Source organism: Phaethon lepturus, unplaced genomic scaffold (genome assembly GCF_000687285.1).
Source record: "Phaethon lepturus isolate BGI_N335 unplaced genomic scaffold, ASM68728v1 scaffold14126, whole genome shotgun sequence".
In the NCBI taxonomy this organism is placed as follows: domain Eukaryota; kingdom Metazoa; phylum Chordata; class Aves; order Phaethontiformes; family Phaethontidae; genus Phaethon; species Phaethon lepturus.
Window position 1 is genome coordinate 29,338 of NW_010545676.1, and position 22,287 is coordinate 51,624.

The 22,287-nt window shown below is 39.4% G+C and overlaps 1 protein-coding gene across 1 annotated transcript in view; it reads right to left on the minus strand.

Moving 5' to 3' along the window:
• The window catches only part of ABCC8 (ATP-binding cassette, sub-family C (CFTR/MRP), member 8), a gene marked incomplete at its 5' end in the record, with an annotated part of 79,875 nt that overhangs the window by 23,823 nt on the left and 33,765 nt on the right, over positions 1-22,287 (minus strand). The window contains 11 exons of the mRNA XM_010289036.1: positions 207-344; positions 2,963-3,043; positions 4,335-4,419; positions 5,285-5,383; positions 8,455-8,490; positions 10,059-10,094; positions 14,895-15,000; positions 15,091-15,166; positions 17,121-17,231; positions 17,447-17,552; positions 22,001-22,146. Coding sequence (XP_010287338.1) covers positions 207-344; positions 2,963-3,043; positions 4,335-4,419; positions 5,285-5,383; positions 8,455-8,490; positions 10,059-10,094; positions 14,895-15,000; positions 15,091-15,166; positions 17,121-17,231; positions 17,447-17,552; positions 22,001-22,146 — 1,020 coding nt within the window. The remainder of the gene's footprint in view (positions 1-206; positions 345-2,962; positions 3,044-4,334; positions 4,420-5,284; positions 5,384-8,454; positions 8,491-10,058; positions 10,095-14,894; positions 15,001-15,090; positions 15,167-17,120; positions 17,232-17,446; positions 17,553-22,000; positions 22,147-22,287) is intronic.

Here is a 22,287-nt window from a genome sequence, read left to right on the forward strand (position 1 = left end):
AAAATCCAACCTATTTAGGTATTCTAAGATGAGAATCCCAAAATTATGGCACCCCAAACTCACTAGCTAATTTTCAGAAGATCTTTATTATATCTCTTCTCGCTAAACTACCACTTGGCGGAAAGATGAAGCGAAAGCCTTGTTTGTAGCAAGACATTGGTGGCACATTCTTGCCTCCTCAGAAAAAAGGGGAAGAGCTTTCTTACCCAGTCAGCATGGGGTAAGTACTGCAGCTTGTGAGTTACTAGCACAATGGTCCGCTTGTCTTCCCGTAGCATTTTCAGGATCCCTTCTTGCATGAGATGGTCACTTAGGTGGATATCCAGTGCAGAAAATGGATCATCCTGTCATGAGTAACAGAGGTCAGCTTTTGGAGCCAGCACTCACAGGATTTAAGGAAACTGACAGATTTTGATACCAGTAAAACCAGTTAGACCAATACAGACAATCAAAAGAGGCCATCAGAAGATGAAAATTGTTCTGAGGATTGGTTTTTTTAAATTGCATAACAAACCTTGAACTGTCTTTTTGCAAAGAGTACTCAGACATATGGTCACATCAGCTATATAAATGCTATGATTTCTGCGAACTTCTCCTCTCAACAGATGTGTTTCACAGCCTGCCTAACGGCAGTACATTGTTTCTGTCAGACTCAAGACAATGCAGCTATGTATGCCTATGGCATATATTACTTAAATGCTCCAGGGACAGTGACAAAGAGCACGTTTATTTCCCTTGTACATACTTGCCTTCTGATTTTTTTTTTAATCCATAAATCAAAACTCTATTAACAAAGAAGCACAAAAGGAGAAATATTGATCATTTTGATGACTCAGATGCTTGACTTACAACCTAGATTATCTTACTGAATCAATGAATTATATGCAGTTAATTTAGGCATAAGTTAATCTGTACCATCTTTTGGGGGACTTGTTTACCTAATCCTATTTATATGGAATTACAAATCTACTATTTCTTCTTGCACTAGTGATACCGGCTGCAGGATTTACTTAGTATTATTATTTCATACTGTTATATTACACTAAAACCAGGCTTTCTTAAAAATCAAATTTTGTTTTCTTTTCTCCAGATGTTTGCTGATAAAGTAGAGTTGAATTTGAATCAATTCTGCTTTCTGAGTGACAACATTGCCACCAGTTAGTTACGGAGAGGTATAAGCAAAGAGGTGAGTGCTTTAGAAAATCCCCTTGAACTTCTCTTCCCTTCAATTTTGCAACAATTTACACTGTGACTGCATTAGATACTTTGGTATTGTTGCTTTCATGTATCTACAAAACCAAAAATATCTGAAATCAACAGTAAGATAAATATGACCACTGAAATTCTAATAACTCAGAGCATCATAACATAAAGCATGTAAAAAGTGCTTTTGAAACACAGTAATTTCCGATTGTGGTGCAGAATATATTCTCAAAAATGTGTGTGCAACCATGTGCACTGTGCTCACTGAGCAAAGATGTATATTGTGAGCTTTGCTGTTGCACTCTTCTGATCTGGCACAGACCTAAACATCACTCTGAGTTTGTGCACAGCCACCTTGTATTCCACGCTGCACTTCTGGGGACTGTAAATGCCAGTTCACAGAACATGAGATTGTTCTGTGATTCTCACACTGTGGATTGTTCTGTGATTCTCACACTGTGGATTGTTCTGTGATTCTCACACTGTGGATTGTTCTGTGATTCTCACACTGTGCAGTCAGGTGAGGCTGTTCATTAAGGTGGCATTCACCAGACATGATTATAATGATGCATTGATTACAAGACACCTGAAAAAAAATCAGTTCACTCTACAGGATTAGTCCGACATGCAACAAATAAAATGTGCTGAGTGAATAAATGTAATTAAGAATAAAATATGTAATAAATTATGACATTAACTTTTTGATATCTGCAATGATCACAAGAAGTTTAGAGAATACAAAACTTTGAATATGAGGTGCAGACTTGTGAGAGGGAAGTTTCATAAGTATTTGTTTACAAAATCAGTCTTAAAAGAACTGAGAGTTGGCAAATACTAACATATAGGACTCCTGATTATTTTTGAAAGAATAATAACCAGAAAAAAAGTTTATTTGTATGTGCTTTTACATTATCAAACCATAAGAGAACCTGTTACTATTAGGAGGCTATTGTGTGCACACAAGGACAAAAGTTACAGCCCACTACTGGATCTGCTGATTTGCAGCATCTGGCCCAACTGCCCTCTACTCTCCTGCATTCTGGTCACATGAAGCAAGCACATACTGATCAGCCTAATCACACGGAAAGGTCTAAGTAACCACCCAGACTTTTAGGGATGACCTCTAATGTGCACAGCTTTTCTTATCCCGTGTGAGTCATGTCTCACTGTCAAAACAGCTGGATTCAAAGCTCCTTGAAAACTGAGCTTAAGAAGGAAGTCCTAAATTGGAAAGCCAGCAAGCTCACTACTAGTGAGCGTGTAGGATGCATCCGTTTTCCCACCTACTAAGCTTCTAGAGCCTGCTCTCACTGCTTTTTCCATAGCACTTCTGTTGGAGCTGGGACAGGATATACAACAAGCAGTTCAGGGTGGGAAGACAGCTTAGTTTGTTGCAGAAAGGAAATACACTAGACACAGGACAACATTAATTTTAGGCCTGAGACAGCTTAGGAATTTCATTAATACAGCTGAGACTATTAAATTTCTAAGTATCAAAGAAAAACACGGGGGGAACTTCAACAGACTGAGAGGGGAAGCATCAGCATTTCAACTTGCATCCTAATACCTATCTTTCTGTCCGCAGCATTTAGAAAATGCTTCTTACCTGCAGGCTAGCTAACGAAGGATATAAATAAACAGCGCACATTTGGCTTAGCTCAGTGAAGTGCAATGTTCTTTGTATGTTACCCATGAAACACTCTAAACGTTTGCATCCCATGCTTCTGTTTGGAGCATAAACATAATGGCACCTACTCACCAGGAACACAACATTTGTCTGCTGGTAAAGTGCTCTTGCCACACTGATACGTTGGCGCTGCCCTCCAGACAGATTAATACCCTGGAGATAAGCAGGAGGAAAACAATCAGACAGTTATAAAAACATCCACTGAATATTCATATTCTGATTGGATTATCCACAGAAGGTTTTCTGGACAAAGAAAATCAGAGAAATTTTTCAAAAATGTGGGCCTGCAATTGAGCTGGAAACACAGTACACAAATTGTTAGAAAAGCCAGAGCACTCCGTCTGGAGCTGTACTCCATACATACCAGAGGGACGGGAAATGTTTAATGGTTTCTGGTGACACAGTGGTGTAGGTGGCATAGATACTATGCAGGCAGTCTAAACTAGACTTCTACTCAAAAGTTAGCCTTATGATTCTGGGTCTGTCCTGTTTTTTATTTAGTTGTATTTTTATAATCATATGCTGTCATATCAGCCCCTTTATATACTGTAATCGGTGATTCCTAGCTGGGAGGTCAGACCATGCTGAGGTGAACATTACCTGGTTGCTATTATACTTGTTTTTGGCTCTTAGTCCCCTGCTACCACCCTGCTCTGAGTTACTTATCCTTCCTGTGACCCACCTGCAGTTTCACAAACACCTTAAGCTCTCATAAGCCAGTACTGCTGCCAAAAGATGCTACCCCACCTTCTCCCTGCCCTCCACTTCTCCCGTCGAAAACCGTTTGTTTGGCTACACTATGAATTGGATTAGGAACTAATCCATTTAAAATTAACATGGTAGCCAGTGTGGAGATTAGGCGTGGAAATGTATCCTTAAATGTACCATTGTGTGGGGTGGTTTGTTGTGGGTTGTGGGGTTTTTTGGTTTTTTTTTTTTTGGGGGGGGGGGGGGGGGGGGGGTGGTGCTTGTTTGTGACAGTGCCAGTATACACCAGAGTAAACTGTTTACCCATTTGTGACTTCTGTTTCCTTTCTCTTCACTCCCTAATCTTCCCTGACATGATAAAGCTTAGTTTGCTGTTGATTAAATGCCTGCTGATTTTAAAATGAAGGGGCTCTAAAAATCTGTGAATTACTTATTTCTACGTTACTCCTAAAGAAACCAAAAAATGCACTGTGAAGTCAGGATATCTGAGACAGCGGCCACAGAATTAGTCAAACATTCTGATAGCAGCACATTTAAATCATTGCATCTCACATAAATGACAGTGTTTCCATGTTTACAGAGCAACAAACTTTCAGACTAATGACCCAAATGTACACTTAACAAAAAGATTACCTTTGCTGCCTAATAACCAGTAAGATTTTAAGAACACAACAAAATAATTAAAACCCCTCTATATATTTAAAACAAAAATAGAAGCCTGTAGCTGTTTACTGACCCGCTCTCCAATCTGGGTTTGGTCTCCATGAGGGAGAATGTCAATATCAGGCTGGAGGGAACAAGCATCAATTACTGCTTTGTACCTGCGGAAACAAAAAAGGTAACGCAAAATCCACACAGATACTGCTAAAGAAGCACATTTCCTACCCGCAGAGGAACAAAAATCAACCAGCTGGAAAAAATCACACAGTGGAAAACATATTTGTTAGCCACTAATTGTTCTAATGGGATCTCTTTCAATCACAGGCAAATAAATAACATTGCAGCTAAGAAAAAGCATCTAGGTCAGCTTCCCAATTAAAAATATTTAATAGATAAAACCAGGCAAAACAAGCACAACTTCTTCCATGGTATATTGTTGTTCTTTAGCATTTAACTTTTTTCATTCCTGGGGCCTTTGTTTCTTGTTTCAATAGCCAAGGATGACAGAAAAAAGTGTGTGTAGGATGTGAATACATAGCCAACCACTTCTTTTAAGGGCGGGCGGGATGGAATACCAGCAATTAACTTTTAAGTATTTTAGAATCTTTGGTGGGCATTTATACTGTATAAAAAGGCAGCCCATTAATCCCTCACAATGTATCAAACAGTGAAATTGTAATAAACAACATTCCCACTCCCAAACAGCTTATGTCCTTCTAAGACAGTTAAACTAGTCAATTAGGTGTAAGCAGAGAATACCGCGTGCTACAGAAACACGGTCCTTGGAAATGAAAATACGTCTACACTTAAGTTCAAGAGAGACTGAACTCTGTCCCTTGTGTCCTTCAGGAAAAACATGGTCAGAGGGAGACCCCGCAGAACTCAAGGTCTTTTGTCACGTTCAGGCAGGCGCAGTGTGTTTGTTACTAGAGGGAGGTGGGGAGCCGTGCGTGAACTGAGGCCTGTGCAACTCCATTACTCAGGGGGAATGGGAGTAAAGCATGCAACACTGCTGGAACCTCTTACCTCTGTTTGTTAAAAGGGCTTTCAAATGTGATATTCTCTTCCACTGTGGCATTGAGCAACCAAGGCTTCTGTGATGCATATGCTACTGAGCCTCTTTTCCTGGGGAAAAAAACCAAACACAACAGAGTTTGCAGCTTACCAGTGCAGTAGGCATTTTTGGAAACCATTTTCTTGTAAAGGAAGAAACTGGTATTAAGTCTTCAGAAATGTTGTCTTTCATTTCTTTTCTTTAGGAAAATCAATAGGTTTCCCATCAAGGAAATACATAAGATGTCAAATTTCCAACAGAATGCTGAAATTGTTCACCTAACTGAATTTCAGTTTGTTCCCTCTTTTTCTGCTGTGAGGTGGGCAGGAGAAAACTACCAAAGATTGAATCCCAACTCCATTTTGATAGACTAATAAAAAAATGTATAGCAGATCACTAGTCAGGCAACACATTTCAGGAGGGACGTTCTAAAAACATATTTTTAAGGTGTTTAAAAAAAAATAACAACTCCACACATGCCAAAAGGCAATTCCCCCCTACTCCCAACACATTTATTTTCCCCATTCTGAGAACTTGAGTCATAAAGTAAGTGGGTAGCCATGGGTAAAATCTTTCTATGTCTATAAAGACAAGAAAAGAGAACAGAGACAAATATTTGCTAAATTTCCACCTGTGGAATTGCCCCTGTATTGTACCAGTCAGAAGGTACAACTTACCAGGTATGGTCAACAGGATCTCAGCATGCATATTTTATTTCGTAGGGATTATTATTGTTACTATTTAAAAATAGAAGTATCTGCCTACTAGTGAAGCAGTAGTGCTTTTGTTGGCTGTTGTGCACTACAAACCTCAGTAAGGCGAGCTGGGAGAAAGACAACACTTTTTATTAGAACAACCTGATACTGTTGGAAAACTCATTGGCATATCACCGTTTCCCCAGAAAAGGGACAAAAGAGGGATCATACACCTAAAAGCATATCTGTTTTCCTTCCAGCTATATCACTAATCCAATATAAAGATAGGACCTCTCACCCAAACATAGTCTTTGTCTGCTAGACAGCCATTACAAGCAGCCTCTTTCTAGTTGGACCTGAATGCAATTCAAACCATGAGCTGCCAAAATACACCAGGCGCTTTATCTTTTTTTATCAGAAGTTAAGGTCACTTGCCCTGCTCATTTTTTCAGGCTTTCACCAAGCTTGCTTAGAAGTCATTATAGGATCCAATTTTCTTTGATGACCTGAAAGAACACACAGCTACAATACCCTCCTAACATGCTTCCAAGTTCAGATATCTGATGGCTCATTAGAATTCAATTATGTTTTATGAATTCTCTTTATTGGAAAATGGAACAGAAACAGAAAAATGGAAAAAAAAGACAGAAAAAAATCCCCTAGGCAGCCCAGCCTGCAGTCGCAAAATCTAATTCAGAGCATTCAATTCTGCCTCAAGAGGGAAGCATTTTTTTCAATTAGTATGAAATTTTCATCCCAATGAATGACAAAAATTGCTCTGAGCATTCCAAGATGAACATGTATTCCCTTCCCGTCCTTTTCATTGCTTGAAACTGAGCCTTTGCTGCTCTTAATTCTCAAAGTGATTGATAAGTTACTTCTAATTTATTTTTTGAAAAATAGTAGCAGGGTTTTTAGGAAAGTGTTTTTACAACTTTTGTAAAAAGTGTTTTTTTGTTCAGTGAAGATACGGGCACAGCCAGTTAAGATGCACTCCATGCTGAGAACCAGCACAATGCCTGGGGACACCATTCATGTTTGGCTTACATTCTGCTTTTAGGCCATCAGTGAGAATTACTGCAAGGAATTTGGCAACAAGCAAAAAGCTTGCCAAAACTCATTATGGACTTAGAATTTAGTAAACCTCTCTAAATTAATCTTAATCGCAAATTGACACTAGGATAACATATCAGGGCAGATCATATTTCGACATAAGCAAAAAGCTTGCAAGTGCTTGAATCATGAGAGAAATCTATTGCATATCTACAGCGCAATCAAACAAATCTTTTACTGAAACTGTGAGAAACATGTGGCCAAAAATCCAGAGAACAAAATATTCTGAAATGGAGTGTGCAACGATTTCTCTGAAAGCCTGCCTCGAACCTACCTAAGCTTTCACGCTTAAGAGACTGAATGCAAACAAATGGCTTAGCAGACAAAAACTTACAAGGAATTTAGTCTGCAGGCAGAAGTATATGCCTCCTACCCCCGGACTGCATAAACAAACATGCATTTTCACCAAAGGAGTGCAATTTTTTTCCTCTGATAACACAAGACAGACTAACCACGGCCTCTCAATTATCACAGAGGCAGACAGCAAAATCCAACCTTACAATAAATAGGGAAAACCTTCCCTGAGCTCCCTGGAGACTATGTGCTTTGGCTAATATAGAATCAAGCCTGTTCATTAATTTAGAATCAGAAACAACACTGTCAAGGTTGTTTAAAGTTATTAATCTAACTCTATCTTCACATTTCGTTAAGTCCAGTAGGCTCAGTATGCATTCAAGATCACTGAAAATAAGACTATTTGACTTGACTATAAGACTATTGAGTACTTGACTATAAGACTATTAAGGAACATTCATAAATGAATCTCAGTGCCTTAATAAACCTACCAAGCCTGAAATGTTGGCAATTTTTAGAAGAAAATAGATGCACTTAAAATGCAATGGAGTTATCATTATAATGGTAGAGGAAATAATACACTGCAAAGCCTTTCCTGTGTGTTTTGGATCACTGACTACAGTTTTATCTCGATTATTTTGCACAATTCATGAATTTCTAATATCAGCCAAAAACTCAAAATCAAACATTCTCCAGATGAGAGAGAAATGTTTACTGTCCTGCCCTATACTATTACCGCATGAACAAAAAACTATGTTTCCATCATTTTCAGTCTGATGGTAGGTAGTAGAACATTCTGATTATTGCCAGTCCTGAGTATTCAGGAGCATACTTTTTTGCCGTTATTAAACTGCAAGGGCCACTTGCTTGTTTTTACTTCTAAATCTTGCAGTGGCTGCATACAGAGACAACCAATCTGCCTTCTGAGGAGGAACTACTCATTAAGTGTAGACAATTCCGAAGAATGTTCACAGAGTCACAGAATGGCTGGGGTTGGAAGGGAGCTCTGAAGGTTCCCATTAATTTTTCAAGTACTGTACCTGAATTCCGTGTCAACAGGAGATTCTTTCTCTGGGCTGCATAAAACAAAGAGAAGGTTGGGGTTTTTTTAAATTCAATTATTTTAGACAATGCAAATAACACCTTAAAGTACTATCACTATGCTATAATTAAAAATACAATAAAATGACTGCACAACAGAAATAAAACTCTCTTAAGTATGCTAAAATTCTGTACCATGTGATATTGACCTAAAAAAGGTAAGGTTAAAGCTTCAATTTTGAGAAGTGCTAAACAACATTGTAGAAAGTATTCAAGACCTATGAGCTAAATGCTCAAGACCTCACAAGACTTTGGCTCAAAATACCATCTGTTTTGAGAACACCAAAAATGCTCCACAGCATGCTAGTGCAACAAAACCACGAGGCATGTTCCTACAGCAGTTAACCAATAGGTTAATGCCCAGAACATATGATAATGTAGGTAATCGCTTCACACAGTCTAATATTCTTTCCTACTTTTTAACATGCTTGCCATACTGTTGTGCATGTTATCTCACTGTTTGCTGTCCATCCCTGTAATAGTTTCAAACACGTGAATGTCGAATTCTGATAATTTCTCTTGTATCTTGTGGGTTCAAATGGTTTTACTTTAACCTCCCTCAGAAATTGCAGTCTCTCTTTTACAGAAAGAGCTGTGAGATTTCCAAGTATCCTTTGCCATGAAGCTTACTCGTTAGATACATGGAACTCCCTCTTGTACTACACACAGATGGGAGCAGAAGTTCTTCAGGACTCAGTCTGACAACCAGGTAACAAGTCTGAGAAATAAGGTAAATGGGAGAGAAGAGGCTAATAAATCTAAAGAAAAGGTAGTAGAATAGTTGGTGTGTCAAAGAACCAAGAAAATATCCTGGTCAGTAGAATACACACAGTTTAGCATATGTCAAGAAAAGGGACATCGTATGACATTTTTCTTCCACTGATTTCAGTAACGAAGTTCTCACTGCCTTAGGGACAGAACTGTCACTTCTACAAGATTTGCCATTCTGGAGGTTTGTGCGCCACACGAAAATGACAACTGTGTCGGAAAGCTTTGCTCTCAGTTGATTTGGTAGATAGTTAATCACGTAAAAATAATTTCTGTGCAAGGATCCCTTGCCAACAGATGGACTAATCTGCTACTCCCTACACTTCTCAGTTTGTGTGTGTCTGAAGAATGCTAGGTGGGAAAATAAACTTATGACAGGATGTAAAAAAATGAAGAGAAGGGTAATGGGGAGAATTTGCTTTAATACATGAAACATTTAAAGCAATACTTGATACTATTTTTTAAAGTGTAGCATTAGGGAATAATCTAGTTCAGACTTTAAGAGAAGGATTTTCATAGACATACAGGAAAGTTGAGATATGATTTTCAAAATTGTCAAACAGCAATGTTTTCGTAGAAGAAATCCAGCTCTTATTTTTGTAAGTCACATGGGTAATTTCAAAAATTGTATCGTAAGCTAATTAATGCAGTGAAAGTTCCACTGATTTTCAGAATTCTGACTTTGAAAATCTCAAGCACAGATTTTAGAAACCTTTGGTTCCTTCTATTGCAATCTATTTAGTAGGAAGACCAAAAATTGCATACAATACCATACCTGACATCTTCCCCCGTCTCGCTGTCAGAAGTACAGCTGCATCACAAATAGAAAGCAAAGACTGTTTACTTAAGGAAGCACAGGCAATCTGCCCAGAAAGAAAAACTATTAAATTCCACTTAGTGCACAGACTGCAAACAGTATTTATCACAGAGCTGCAGAGCAGCATCTGTTCCTTCTACACAAACTGACTTGATTTTAGCGGTCAAAAAAAAATTTGGTAACTTTTTTTTCCCCTTCTAAACATCACATTTGACTCAACAAATAAAATCGCCTCCACTTTGTCCTGGAGGTGTTAACAGAACTGAGAAGTCCTAGTGTGACAAAAATGCAGTTCCATTAAAAAAAAAGGACATTTTCCAGGAAAACAAACTGATAATTTTTGATACTGTATTTTTCCATGGCAGTAACTGCACCTTTGCAGCATATAATGGGTTAGTTTGAACCCCAAATCCCACCTTCAGTTGACTTGCAACATGCTACGTTCTGTATCAGCCCTATCCTTGGGGAGATGTGCCCAAATCTGTGGGACAGGTTTTGACTTCACTATTTTTAAATGTGTACCAAGATGTTCACAGAGTTGTTCTGACAGAATGACTGGCCATACTTATCACTGATGTTAGATTCAGTTCCATTGAAAAGAATGAAAAATCTGTGTGTCAAGTGGTATAAACAAAATCAAGGAGGAACAAAGTTTTTCATGCTTTAAAGACAACAGTCTCATTAACTTCATGCTAATACCATTTGCTTAATCCAGGAAAGAAAACTACACCTGCAGTTTAAAAGGTTGGTTTGAGACACTTCCAAAAAGTTTATGCATAGTAAGCAATGACTGTATCTAAATTCAATTTACTGTAGGATTTGAGAGCCCCAGCCAGCCACCAGTATCTTTATTTCAAAGGTCAGTGTACTGAACAAGGCTTTCCCACAGTTACCTCACACTCCACTGGCCTTTAGCGACTGTGTGAGCTCAGTGCCACCTTCTACAAACACCCCTGAACCTGCTGCATATCATTAAGGAGCAACATATTCTTTACAGAAGCTATCAAGGGGCTGAAATAAGGAATATCTTTTCCAGCCCTTCCATGCACAACACCAAGACCCTGAACAGCAAACGTTGGTTCCTGCTTCACAGACCACCCCGAAGAAGGCCAGGCATCCGTTCTGCTGGGGAACACCCTGATAACTTACAACATGTAGTATTTGTACATGACAGCAACTCCCTCTCCGCTGTGCTCTTTTCCTACACCAGCCTGCAAGACAGGCAGAAAACTGTGCAGCTCATAATGCATCAATGTAGCTCAAGAAGCAGAGATCAGCCAGGGCCCCTCGTGTCTAGCACAATTTACCTGTGCTTACTGCAGGTCTGCAGCTTTGCTCCAGTTTCTGCTCAGAAACCAGGGCGAAGCGCCATGCTCACGGGGCACGAAAGATTTGCAGAGGGTAACACGAAGTGCAGCAGTGCACAGCAACGTCCCGATTTCCTCCGTTAACCACGTTCTTTTGCTACACAGCACAGGTGCCACAATTTTCACACGCAAGTATTGGTAGATCAATTCCCAGGGAATTGCCCTTGTTCTGTAGCTGCAAAACATTAATTCTCCATTTGGAGTTTTAGCTCAGCCTTTTCAACCCATTTTTTCCCCCTTTGACTTTGTTTTATGCCTCCTTTCCCCCCTTTCCTGCATACTGCTGGCAATTAAGGATGCATTTATCTCCTACCAGTGTTGAAACGTCAAAGTCATGTATGTTTGGTAATGAGGTCTAGATCTAATATTTCAAGGTGTATGGATGTCTAAAGACGCAAATATGTGCTACTGAGATTTTCAAGCCTTCAGATCTCCATTTCCGATTTAAATAAAATAAAGTACCTGGATGTTTCTGAAAACTCCAGTAAGCACATACTTATAAAAATTGATGTACTTTTTAGGCATCAAAATAACTTTAAAAAGTATTGTAATTTGATTAAAACAGTCAACTCCACATCAAGTGGAAGAAAATCTGTTAATAACCTTAACGAATCTAGTATTTCCTTCACCTTATAAGGACTCCAGATTCACATGGGAGTATATACGACTTGTTTAGAAACAAATTACATCATTCTGTTTGAGCAAACTATTTCTCAATTAGGGCAATTTTCTGATATGATTTACTCCAAAAAGATTTATACTATAAACTGCTCCCTGGACTTCAACTGGGACTATTTAAAGTGACATGCTGCCCAGAAGAAATTAGCATGGCATATACTGTAATTATTTACTCAATAACCAGTCACAGCAATACTATTTACCATCTGTTCAGAATGTAAATAGTAAACAATGATTTCTCTATTTTTATTAATCTCTAACCATATTATAAAATATTTATGCTGAGATGCTCTCAGTCTGCTTTGGATAAGGGGCAGTAATCTGAGCTGGATCTTCCAGGCACACAGTGTAATAGAAACAAAACAACAAAATCAAATCACAAATGAGCCAGTGCTCACTTCTATTTAGCCAATTCCTAGCCAGGAATAAATTACATTTCTTTTTAAGGTTTTGAAACAAATAATTTACAGAGAAGCAAATAAAGATGATATGCAGTTAATCCTGTTTTATCAATAGAGCATGGAGGCACAGAGAAGGGAAATGACTTGTGCAAGGTTATCCATTCAGACCAAGGGAAGGGCCAGGAATAGAATCCAGATTTCCTGAGCACTGAGTGACATGTCAGCAGGATGTATCTTTTGTCTTCATAGCTGTGACCTTAGAGGAAGGGAAGGGGAAGGAAATTTGGAATTAAATAATTCAGGACTATTCTGTAACGTGAATGACTGAAGCCAAGCATTCATCTCATCCCAAAGAGCGAGCTGTAACAAGGATCTTACTGATTTTGGTGACACATTTTATTGCCTGAGCTAAGTCTGTGAGCTCTGGTGATGACTTGGTAAGACTACTCTCCTCAAACCTGGGATAATGTTGCATGTACCTGGTCAGGCATTAGTATTTTCTTAACAAATTAAGGGAGCTTTCATCCAATAGCTTTACAACACAGGTGTGCAGCCCACACTGACTGCATGTGTCATTCTGAATAGTCCGGTGCACATGGTAGCAGCTCTGAAAGATGAGACAAAACCTAATCTGTCCCTGTGCAGCCAGCACTTACAGTGCTAAGATTGTTTCAGCCACAAGCCCCTTTATACACATCTGACAGATAGCAAAGCAAATGTGATAACAACTGAATTTTACCTTGTGATACTTTGGCACATGTAGAGGACATGAAAACCAGTTCTGACCTTTACACTGTTGTGAAGCACATACTTCTAAACAAGTGCTATTTAAAAACACAGTCTGATCAGAACCATCATGTCATCTGTTTTAGTTTAGCATCAGACATTCAGATTACACTTCTTAATCATGTTATGTCATCTGTAAAAAATTACAGCCTTGCTGAAATGAAATTAGCTCACCTAATAAGGCTGCAAGGATTCTGTATGGCTCCTCACCAGACACTGAACTTCTGCTTAGAGAAGTGTGTTTTAATGGATAGATCACCACAGTGTGGAATTTTGGCTTCTGTTCTCATCCCCCTCACCAGCCAAAAGGGTCACCCTTCCTCTGTTTCATTTTTCCCACCTATAAAATAGGGAACCTCCTTCCCTTGTACTATTACTAGTAAAGTATGTGCAATTATGAGTAGTGTGACCGGATTATGTATGAAGGCTGGATATAAATAATATCTCTCTATAAACACTCAAGGAATTTGTGAGACTTGTTTCACAAAATCAGTGCAGAACCCACTGGGTAACAACAACCCTCTGTCCATCAGAGTGCATGGATTTGACTTACAGTTGCACTGTTGTTCCTTCATCCCAAATCAGTTGGAAATAAAATTAATTGTTTCTCTAAGTTCTTCTGCAATTTGTTAAGCTTTACCTACAAATAATTGTATCCCAAAAAGCAAAGTGTAGTCTGTATGGCTAGGAAGTACTGTAAAACAAACAAACAAACTAAAAATGTTAACACACATTAATCAGACATTGTACTAGACATAGCAGTAACTTACCAGAAACCACATACAGGAGTTGTGTACATATTTATATATTATATCATTATACAATATATTGGTATATCATTATACAATATATTGATATTATACCATCTGTCACTTAGTTTGAGGGCCAAGACACCAAGCCCTAACAGTACAGCTGTTGGAGTTTGGTAGCATTTTTATTCCTCCCTTCACGGCCAGTACAAAAGTTAGGCACAAGTATTGCCTATATCTGGCTGTCAGAGCGCAGCTGCTGGGTCCCCTTGGGAAAGGAGGGAAGGACATGACTATCTGCCTCTTGTCAAATCAGGCAGGATGCACTGGGGGAGTACCCTGAGGTCACTGCCACTTACAAAAAATCTCTTCAACTTCTCAGGCACTAGACCGGCGCTGGGATGGAGCACACATCTACAAGCACAGCCAGGGACCACTCTAGTAAGCCAGTACCTCTTTATAGTTCCACTCAAAGACATGAGCCTACGTCTGAAAGTGCAAATGCCTTCTGTAGTAGCACAACGCTTCAGCTAATGAATTCTGATTCTAAATTAGTAACGATTTCACTCAGGTTATGTTGCTGGAGTGCAAAATGCCCAAGTATGGTTATCTATTCCTATGAATGGAATAGCTAGCTTGTTTGACCCTGGCTGTGGGTTCTTTCTGATGTGCTCCCCCACTGTCTGGGTAAGTTTTTTATCTTGAATGTACACCTACAAAATCCCTGACTCCACAAAAAGGTTCCTGGGACAGATTGTGGCTTTTTTTCTGCATTACTACTCAACGCAAGCTTGATTTTTTAAATAGCACTACCTGCTCCACAATATGTTCCCAGACATCTTCTGCATCTCACCAAGTATGGCTAGCAAGAGAGATGACTTACCACAGCCAACCTGTCCTACAATCATTGTTAGCTGACCTGTGAGAGAGGAGAGCATATATAAGCTTCTGATTTATCAAATGCTCATGAAAAAACATCTTATTCTGTATCTCTGATGTAATTTTTTACCTTGAGGGATTCGGATATCAATGTTGGACAATGCTGGAGGGCCTTCAGGTGTCCAAGTGAAAAACCCATTTGTGATCTATGCCAAGATGGAGAAAAAAGAAACAGAAAACCAGCTTTAGAGCTGACTTCTTTTTTCAACATCAGAGACACTTCTTCTGTTTTGGTTACACTGAGCATAGGAACAGCGTTCGCCTTTGCTCACTGCAGGAAATAGATCAAGTGACTGTAAAGGCCTGTATGCTGATGTGCAAGAATCTCTGAACTCAAACAAGCACAATTAGAAAAGTATGGAAAATTCCTGGGGAAGAAGGAGTTGCTGTTTAGGGTTTCTTTTGTTCTGTTATTTGTAAGGTGGGCACATGAAATAAGTGAAGTGATTCCAACATCATTAAATTATATACAGGGTCATGATTTGCTCTCTGCAGAGCACACTACTGAGTGTCCCTATAGACACACTGCAGCATATACAGCAAGTATGCAGTCCAAATTCCAAACAGATTTGCAGAACTTTCCTCAGAAATTATATGTTGCTGCCTATTACAGTACTTTCCTTTTTATTTCTGATATGATTCTCAGATAACCTAGGCTTTGTGAGATACAGGAATCTTTTCACTGAAAAAGACTAAAAGCAAGAAACAAAGTTTGTTCAGGACTTTAAGTGAAGGAGATTTTAATGGATACTGTGAAAAATGGGAAACAGGAGACAATTTTAAAAGGCCTGTATTTATATAGGACCCTCTACTGTTGCTTTTTCAGAGCCACTGAAGCCTTCAAAGCCTTTCAGCAACACAAGGTACACCATGTTTTGATCTGAGAAGAGTGAAATGGGACATCTTTATCCTACCGTGGAAAAAAAAGTGATACTCTTATCTTGGGGAAACAACCTGAAAAAATGAGCAAAAGAAAGTGTGGTGTTCCTCCCTCTAGATTACCGAAGGCAGCCAGAGGATCCTGTCTCAGAAAACACCCCTTCATGGGCAATGAGCTGCAGACAGACAGTACTCTGAAACTACGGGAAGTTCCCTGACCCAGGTGCTGCCCGTGACAACTATGTCAGCAGATGGAGCCAAAGATTGTAGCTGGTCCTGGCTTTCTGTTCAAGGCTTTATAAATACTGTCCTTACAGAGGTTACTGCTCTGGCCTCTCCTTTGTTGTCACTCCAGGCTGTCTTCTGATCCAACACGCTTGCCCCAACCTTTGCTCAAATATTCCTCTTATTTTCCTGGAAGTCTATTGAAGAAGGATTCTGCACAGCATGTCAAATGACAGCCTCTAAAAAACCTGAAAGCACTACCAGTTGTCCTACTTAGTCCCATGAAACGGAATTATTCATTCTCTTATGCTGAAAATGCAAATGTAATAGCAGACTTCCTAAATAAACAGCATCATCACTATAACAACCATCAGGATTTTTATTACTTCTGGCTATTTCTATAGCAAATCAAGAGCATCAGTCTTCAAAGTGGCATGGGTAATATTCATTTCTTTTTCAAAGAAGTTAGGTTAGTTGGGGGTTAGTTTTTAATTTCATCTTGAAAGGCTACTAGGAATTCCAAAAGAGGAAGGGAAGACCCATAACAAGATTATTTTAGGAATGTTTAAAAAAAATCAGTTTCCATTTTCTTCATACCATTTTTCCATACAGGCATTGGAAATGGAAGACAGAGTCTGGCATACATAAAACGCTGGACCAGACGATCTCTCGAGGTCCCTTCCAACCTGGGCTGTTCTATGTTCTACGTTGGAAATTTATCACGAAAGCAGGCTTATGACTTAAACACTTCAAAGGGAAAATTGCTGCATGAAATCTAGAGGGATATACACAGCTAATCACAATATAGAGGTCAGTAGTCAATTCTGAAAATGGAAGCCATAGAAAAGACAAGTGGAAGTTAACCTTTGATATGAGCACAAGTGTCTGACAGTTCACATCAACTGCTGGTTCTTGAATTTGAAACTGCCATCAGAATACAAAAGTGACTATCAGTGAGCTATAGTAACAGTGTTATTAGAGTGACCTTCATATCACCTTTACACAAAAATCATCTGCTTCTGTGATGTTAATGGGTCTTCTCATGTGAGAGCTGTAATTGTTCCAGTCCTCCCTGGCTGGCCTCTTGCGGTTAACAACCTTGAGTGGCTGTGCAAAACCAGAAAGACAGAAATACGGAGTAATTGGTGGCAGTACCAGCAAAATGTACACAAGCAACCATGTTATGACCTATACAGTTCAGGATATTAAGAAGAGTTTTTGCAACTGCAGGAAATAATCAGTAGTAAATGGAAAAGTAAAAAAATTATTCTGGGTACAAGTTACTCCAGCTACTTCATCTGCCATTAAACATCATTACGCACCACTGCCTGGTATTTGCTGTGATTATCTGCACTTCTTTGCTCTGAAGACTTATCATGCTCTTCTCCAATTTCTTCACTTGACAGGAATTCACTCAGTTTCTGCACACTGAAAGGCAAAAAACGGAATTACACCTCAACCTGGAATGCAAAACTTTTGTTCACCGCAATGTTTATTATAAAGCATCCCTTTTAGTATTGAAACTACTGTCTGCTGCACAGTTTGTTTTCATTTGGTTTACAGGTATATGAAAATGTGCAATGCGAAGTTACTCTGCAAGGAAGTTGACAAAACCTGCCCTGTTTTTTATTAACAGCTATGACGTTTTAACGGTTTGTGCAGGTGCTTCTCAAGTCTTTTTTTTTCTGATACCACCAGAGAGATTACACAAAAGATTTTTCCAGGCGTTTGGCAAGACACAGACCAGCTACAACAGTAGCTCGTTTTGAAGCCACATGCTAAAGTAGAGTTAGTGTCATTTATGTTACTGAAGTGTTGCACAGTCATTTCTACTGAACAGTCTTACGAAGCTAGGAGTCTGATGAAATCCCTACACCGTGAGCAAAATTCAACCAGCTATGACAAAATACAAAGTAATTTGTATTTTGAAATAAGGTAACATGAAAAAAGGTAACATGATAAAGGAATATACCTTAACAGAACAGCGTTCAACAAATGAGATATAAAAGGAATCCTGACAACCAGTAACGAAGAAGAATGCACAAAATCTTCCCAAGCTGCTTAAGATTTAATTAGCTAAGAGATAATGTGCCTTTATTATGACATTTAACAGATCACGACATCAATTTAATCTCTGTACCTGACTTTATAAAATGTATGGCTAATCTACTCACAGGGACAGCAAATCAAATTTGTAAAGGAAGTGGACTGAATCATGAACTCAACATCAAAAGGGCTCAATTAACTGGAAATAAGTTAACTATCAGTCTCCAAAATGATAAAGTGCCAGAAGGCCTTAAGCGTCTAAAAATAAATTTACGGACAATGACTGAAAAAATTGATTTCAATATTTAGCCTTAGGCTAACTGGTGAGAAACAGGCAAACAACGCCCCTGTAGCATGGTGATATGTGGCTATCTGTTAGCATGCAAATCTTAAAAAATAAAAAGAAAAAACCCAAGAATTTATTTTGCATTCCATTTCCAGGGATTTCTTCTTCAGAAGGAAACTTAGTTTCCTCTAAGAACCTCATGAGATACCCCACTGGTGCCAAAACCAGAGCATTACAGCAAGGCATTACAGCACTGCCTAAGGCAGGTTCCCTGTACAGTTAGCACTTATCCTACAAGTAGAGATCGAAGCCATCTGGGGAACCCCTAGGAAAGAACTGGTTCTACAGTTTTTCTGTGAACCTGCCCACTTGTTAATGGCAGCTGAGAACTAAGAGATATACAGCAGGATGAATTTAGCTAGAGCAAGTACTACCGTCTAAGCAACTAAAAAGGGTGAGAATATCTGGGATGGGACAAGAGGAGTAATAACTAATTCAGGCTCAATGCTGGACCAAAATTTCTTAATGGGAAGGTCTATTATATCAAAGGAGAAATCAGAAGCCCCATCACTAGAGATATTTATATCCCTTTGCACAAACCTCTGGAAAACAGGGCTAGGAATGATCTTACCTTTTTTGTTCAGTGAACCAGATATTTAAAAGAACATTTTAAATGCCTTTAAATGGACCAAATGATGGTTTAGGTGTTGCCTACATGGAGTTGGTATGCAGCTGCACCTACATTCTCTATAGGAGAATTACACTGACATTTGAGTAATTGCTCTGAAGGTATAACGAGCACATAGAAAAATCCCGGGTATCTAGAGCGGGAGAAAGAGAAGACAAGCAAACATATTCTTGGACCACCTATACCCAAACAAGATCATGTCTTTATTAAGCCATTTAATAGCTTGATTTTTGCTCTCTGCTCTCTGGCTGTGTAACAAGGTGGCTATACTCTAAGTGCCAAGACTTTTCTCTGCAATCCCTCTGCCCAATGCTCTGCTTAACTCTGGAATTGCTGCTCCTGTGGCAATTACCAAGGAAACACAGTACAGCTGTGAGAAACTCTTATGCTAGAGGCAGCAACTCATATTTCAGGATGCCACACCGTTCTACACTCTTAAAGATTAAAAAGAGTACATTCTCTGCAGAGCTCTCACTGACATTGCAATTTCACTAGTATTCCAACATCTCCATGGCAGAGCTTATTTTTAAGCCACAGAATAGACGTATTGATTATGGTTATTTGCACAGCTGGCTGAAAAAGCGGTTTCATATTAAACCCAGTAAGATGCATAATGCCACTTGACCTTTGCTAATGGAAAATTGTACACTGTACCCTTTGTCCTTGACGACCTCACATTTAAGAAATACATCAATTGTCTGCTCAATCTCAATTTTCAATGGCACAAACACTCTACATATTAAAAAAACTTTTCAAAGAGATAACAGAATTTCTGACCTTCCTAAAGGCTTTCAAGTTTCCCCTCTCAGAAGCAAACACCCTGGCCCCACAACTTGGAAAGTTTGCAGAGGCCCTATGTGGAATAGAAGCTTAAAATCTGTTTTACCATTGGAATGAACCACAGTTGTTCTTTTAGAGTCAATGACAATCCTTGAGGATTCTTTGCAGTTGGGCACATGTCTAATGATTAGAGATACTAAGTTTATTTGTGGAGATTGTTGTCCCTAATGGCATCTGGCATCAGAGACCGTAGCCAATATTAACAGAGCAGGGGCTGTGAAGTGCCCGAGATGCAAAGCCAGTAACACCTCTACAGGCTGGTTTCACTTGCTGGATTGTCTTCTGCTTCACTTAGTTCCTTTCTGTCACTAAAGGAGAAACTGTCTTGTACACTTGCTAAAACCAATTAGAATATCCCAGCCTAAAGAAAGCTGAAGTACAACTTCATCAGATTAGGTTGCTTTTACCTGATTTTACTGATCAGCTACTCTGTAGCAGGAAGGTGTAACAGCAGGACACAGTTATAGCAAGTAAATACTCGTTGTGCTCTATTAGTGCAAACAGAGCTTTCCACTAACTGTCTTGCTTTTTCACATTTTCCAAACTAGTTAAGCAAGCATGTGTTTGCATGGGTTGAAACTATCTGGCATGTGCTTCCAAAATACTGCACTGAAGGGTGGAGTACTGGGAAGACACATCTAGCGCAGCACCAGCAGCACTGGAGCAATGCGCTCTGGCACACTGCCTGGGTTTCTGCGGTGCAGATAGCCAGGAAGACAAGGATCACGTCAACTTTGGTACAGAGTTTGAACCCGGGGATTCCTGTCTATGCTACAAATGGCAGGGCAACAGTCTTGCTAACAAGAAGTTAACTACAGAATAACTCATGAACAACTCCTGGCTAGCAACAATTAATACTTAGTTGATGCCAATTGTTTCAGAATTGTTCCTGCAGCATTAACAGGCACGCAATGAATTCACAAAGAAAACTTTAGACAAGCCACAATAAATGCCCACTACCAGTGCGGGCTCCCAGATAGTTTGCTGGCTGCAATCTTAGCATGACAATTTGCCATGACTAGGTGCTACCACAGTGGCAGCGAAACATCTCATGCCAGCTGCTGATGCTCTCAGGTTTCACACTTCTTAGGAGAGAGGACGCAGCTGTGGCTTTGCACTGTCAGGGAATTTCAAAGCAGCAAGGGTCATCTCAGCCTCCTGCCATAGTCTCCTTTCCATCTCCAAAGCGACACAAAGGCAATTAAGCAAGGGCTGGTGTCCAGTATCTGTCCCATAGCTTAGACAAGCTCTTAAGACAGCTATATTGGAGGTCACAAAGAGGTCTGAATAAAGTAAGAAGCCCAAACTCTCTCTTCCCCTCTTATCAGTCAGGTAGAGTTACACAGCATATGAAAGGCATTAGGACATTTTTACACAAGTCTGTTGATATTCAAAGTATAACTCCCAGTGACACAGCAGTTCTACTGGTTGTTATTTCAGTTTTTGAACACTCAGACTAACATGTACATAAGAAAGTAAAAATTCATCAAATCTGGAGTAGACATTTAGTCACTTAACAGTGATTTTTATGGGTTTTTGTTTGTGTGTTTATTTGTTTAAGTCTAACTCTCCACCAACAGGCAACCTGTCAGGCAGAGGGGTGGAGGCTGAGCACAGACCAAGAGACACACGCTGAAACCTATGTGCTTCTGTGATTACCTTTTTCCCTTCTACATGCTTGATGGAGGGGAACATTTGGGTCATTTACAAAACTAAATCTTCAGTAAATTTCCACTTCCTTTCTTGTTACCACATATATGTTGCATGCAGTACCAATATAGCTCAACCCATTCTAAGCAATGAAGTACTAGCTGTGGACCACAAAATATTGGTTGTGACAATTGTATCAGCAGAGAGCTTGGCCCACATGCTGCAACCAAGGGAACCATGGAAGGTAAAAAGTTGGGAAGCAGTTTACAACAACAGATAATCACCATGCTATTGTAAAAAGAACAAGAGACATATTCTCAAAAGTCGGAGAGGTGATAGCAAAGATATTAATTTTAGAGTTCTCACCTTACTAAAGCTTTGACAGTGGATCTAACCACACTGGAGAGCAGGAACAACGGAGACACAAGAATATGAAACAGGGAGATGGAGGCAAATGCCACCGATGGGGAGAAGTCAGCCCTTCTTGTCAGATGAGCATGGACCACAAATGTCTACAAAGAGACAGACATCATCATTAGTGTTTTGTCATCAGGAAGGAAACACACAAAGACTTCATATTTCATAAGCATTTCATTTACAGAATCTTAATTTATACTCTCTTAACAGTTTGGGGAAGTGCTGCATACTCCAGA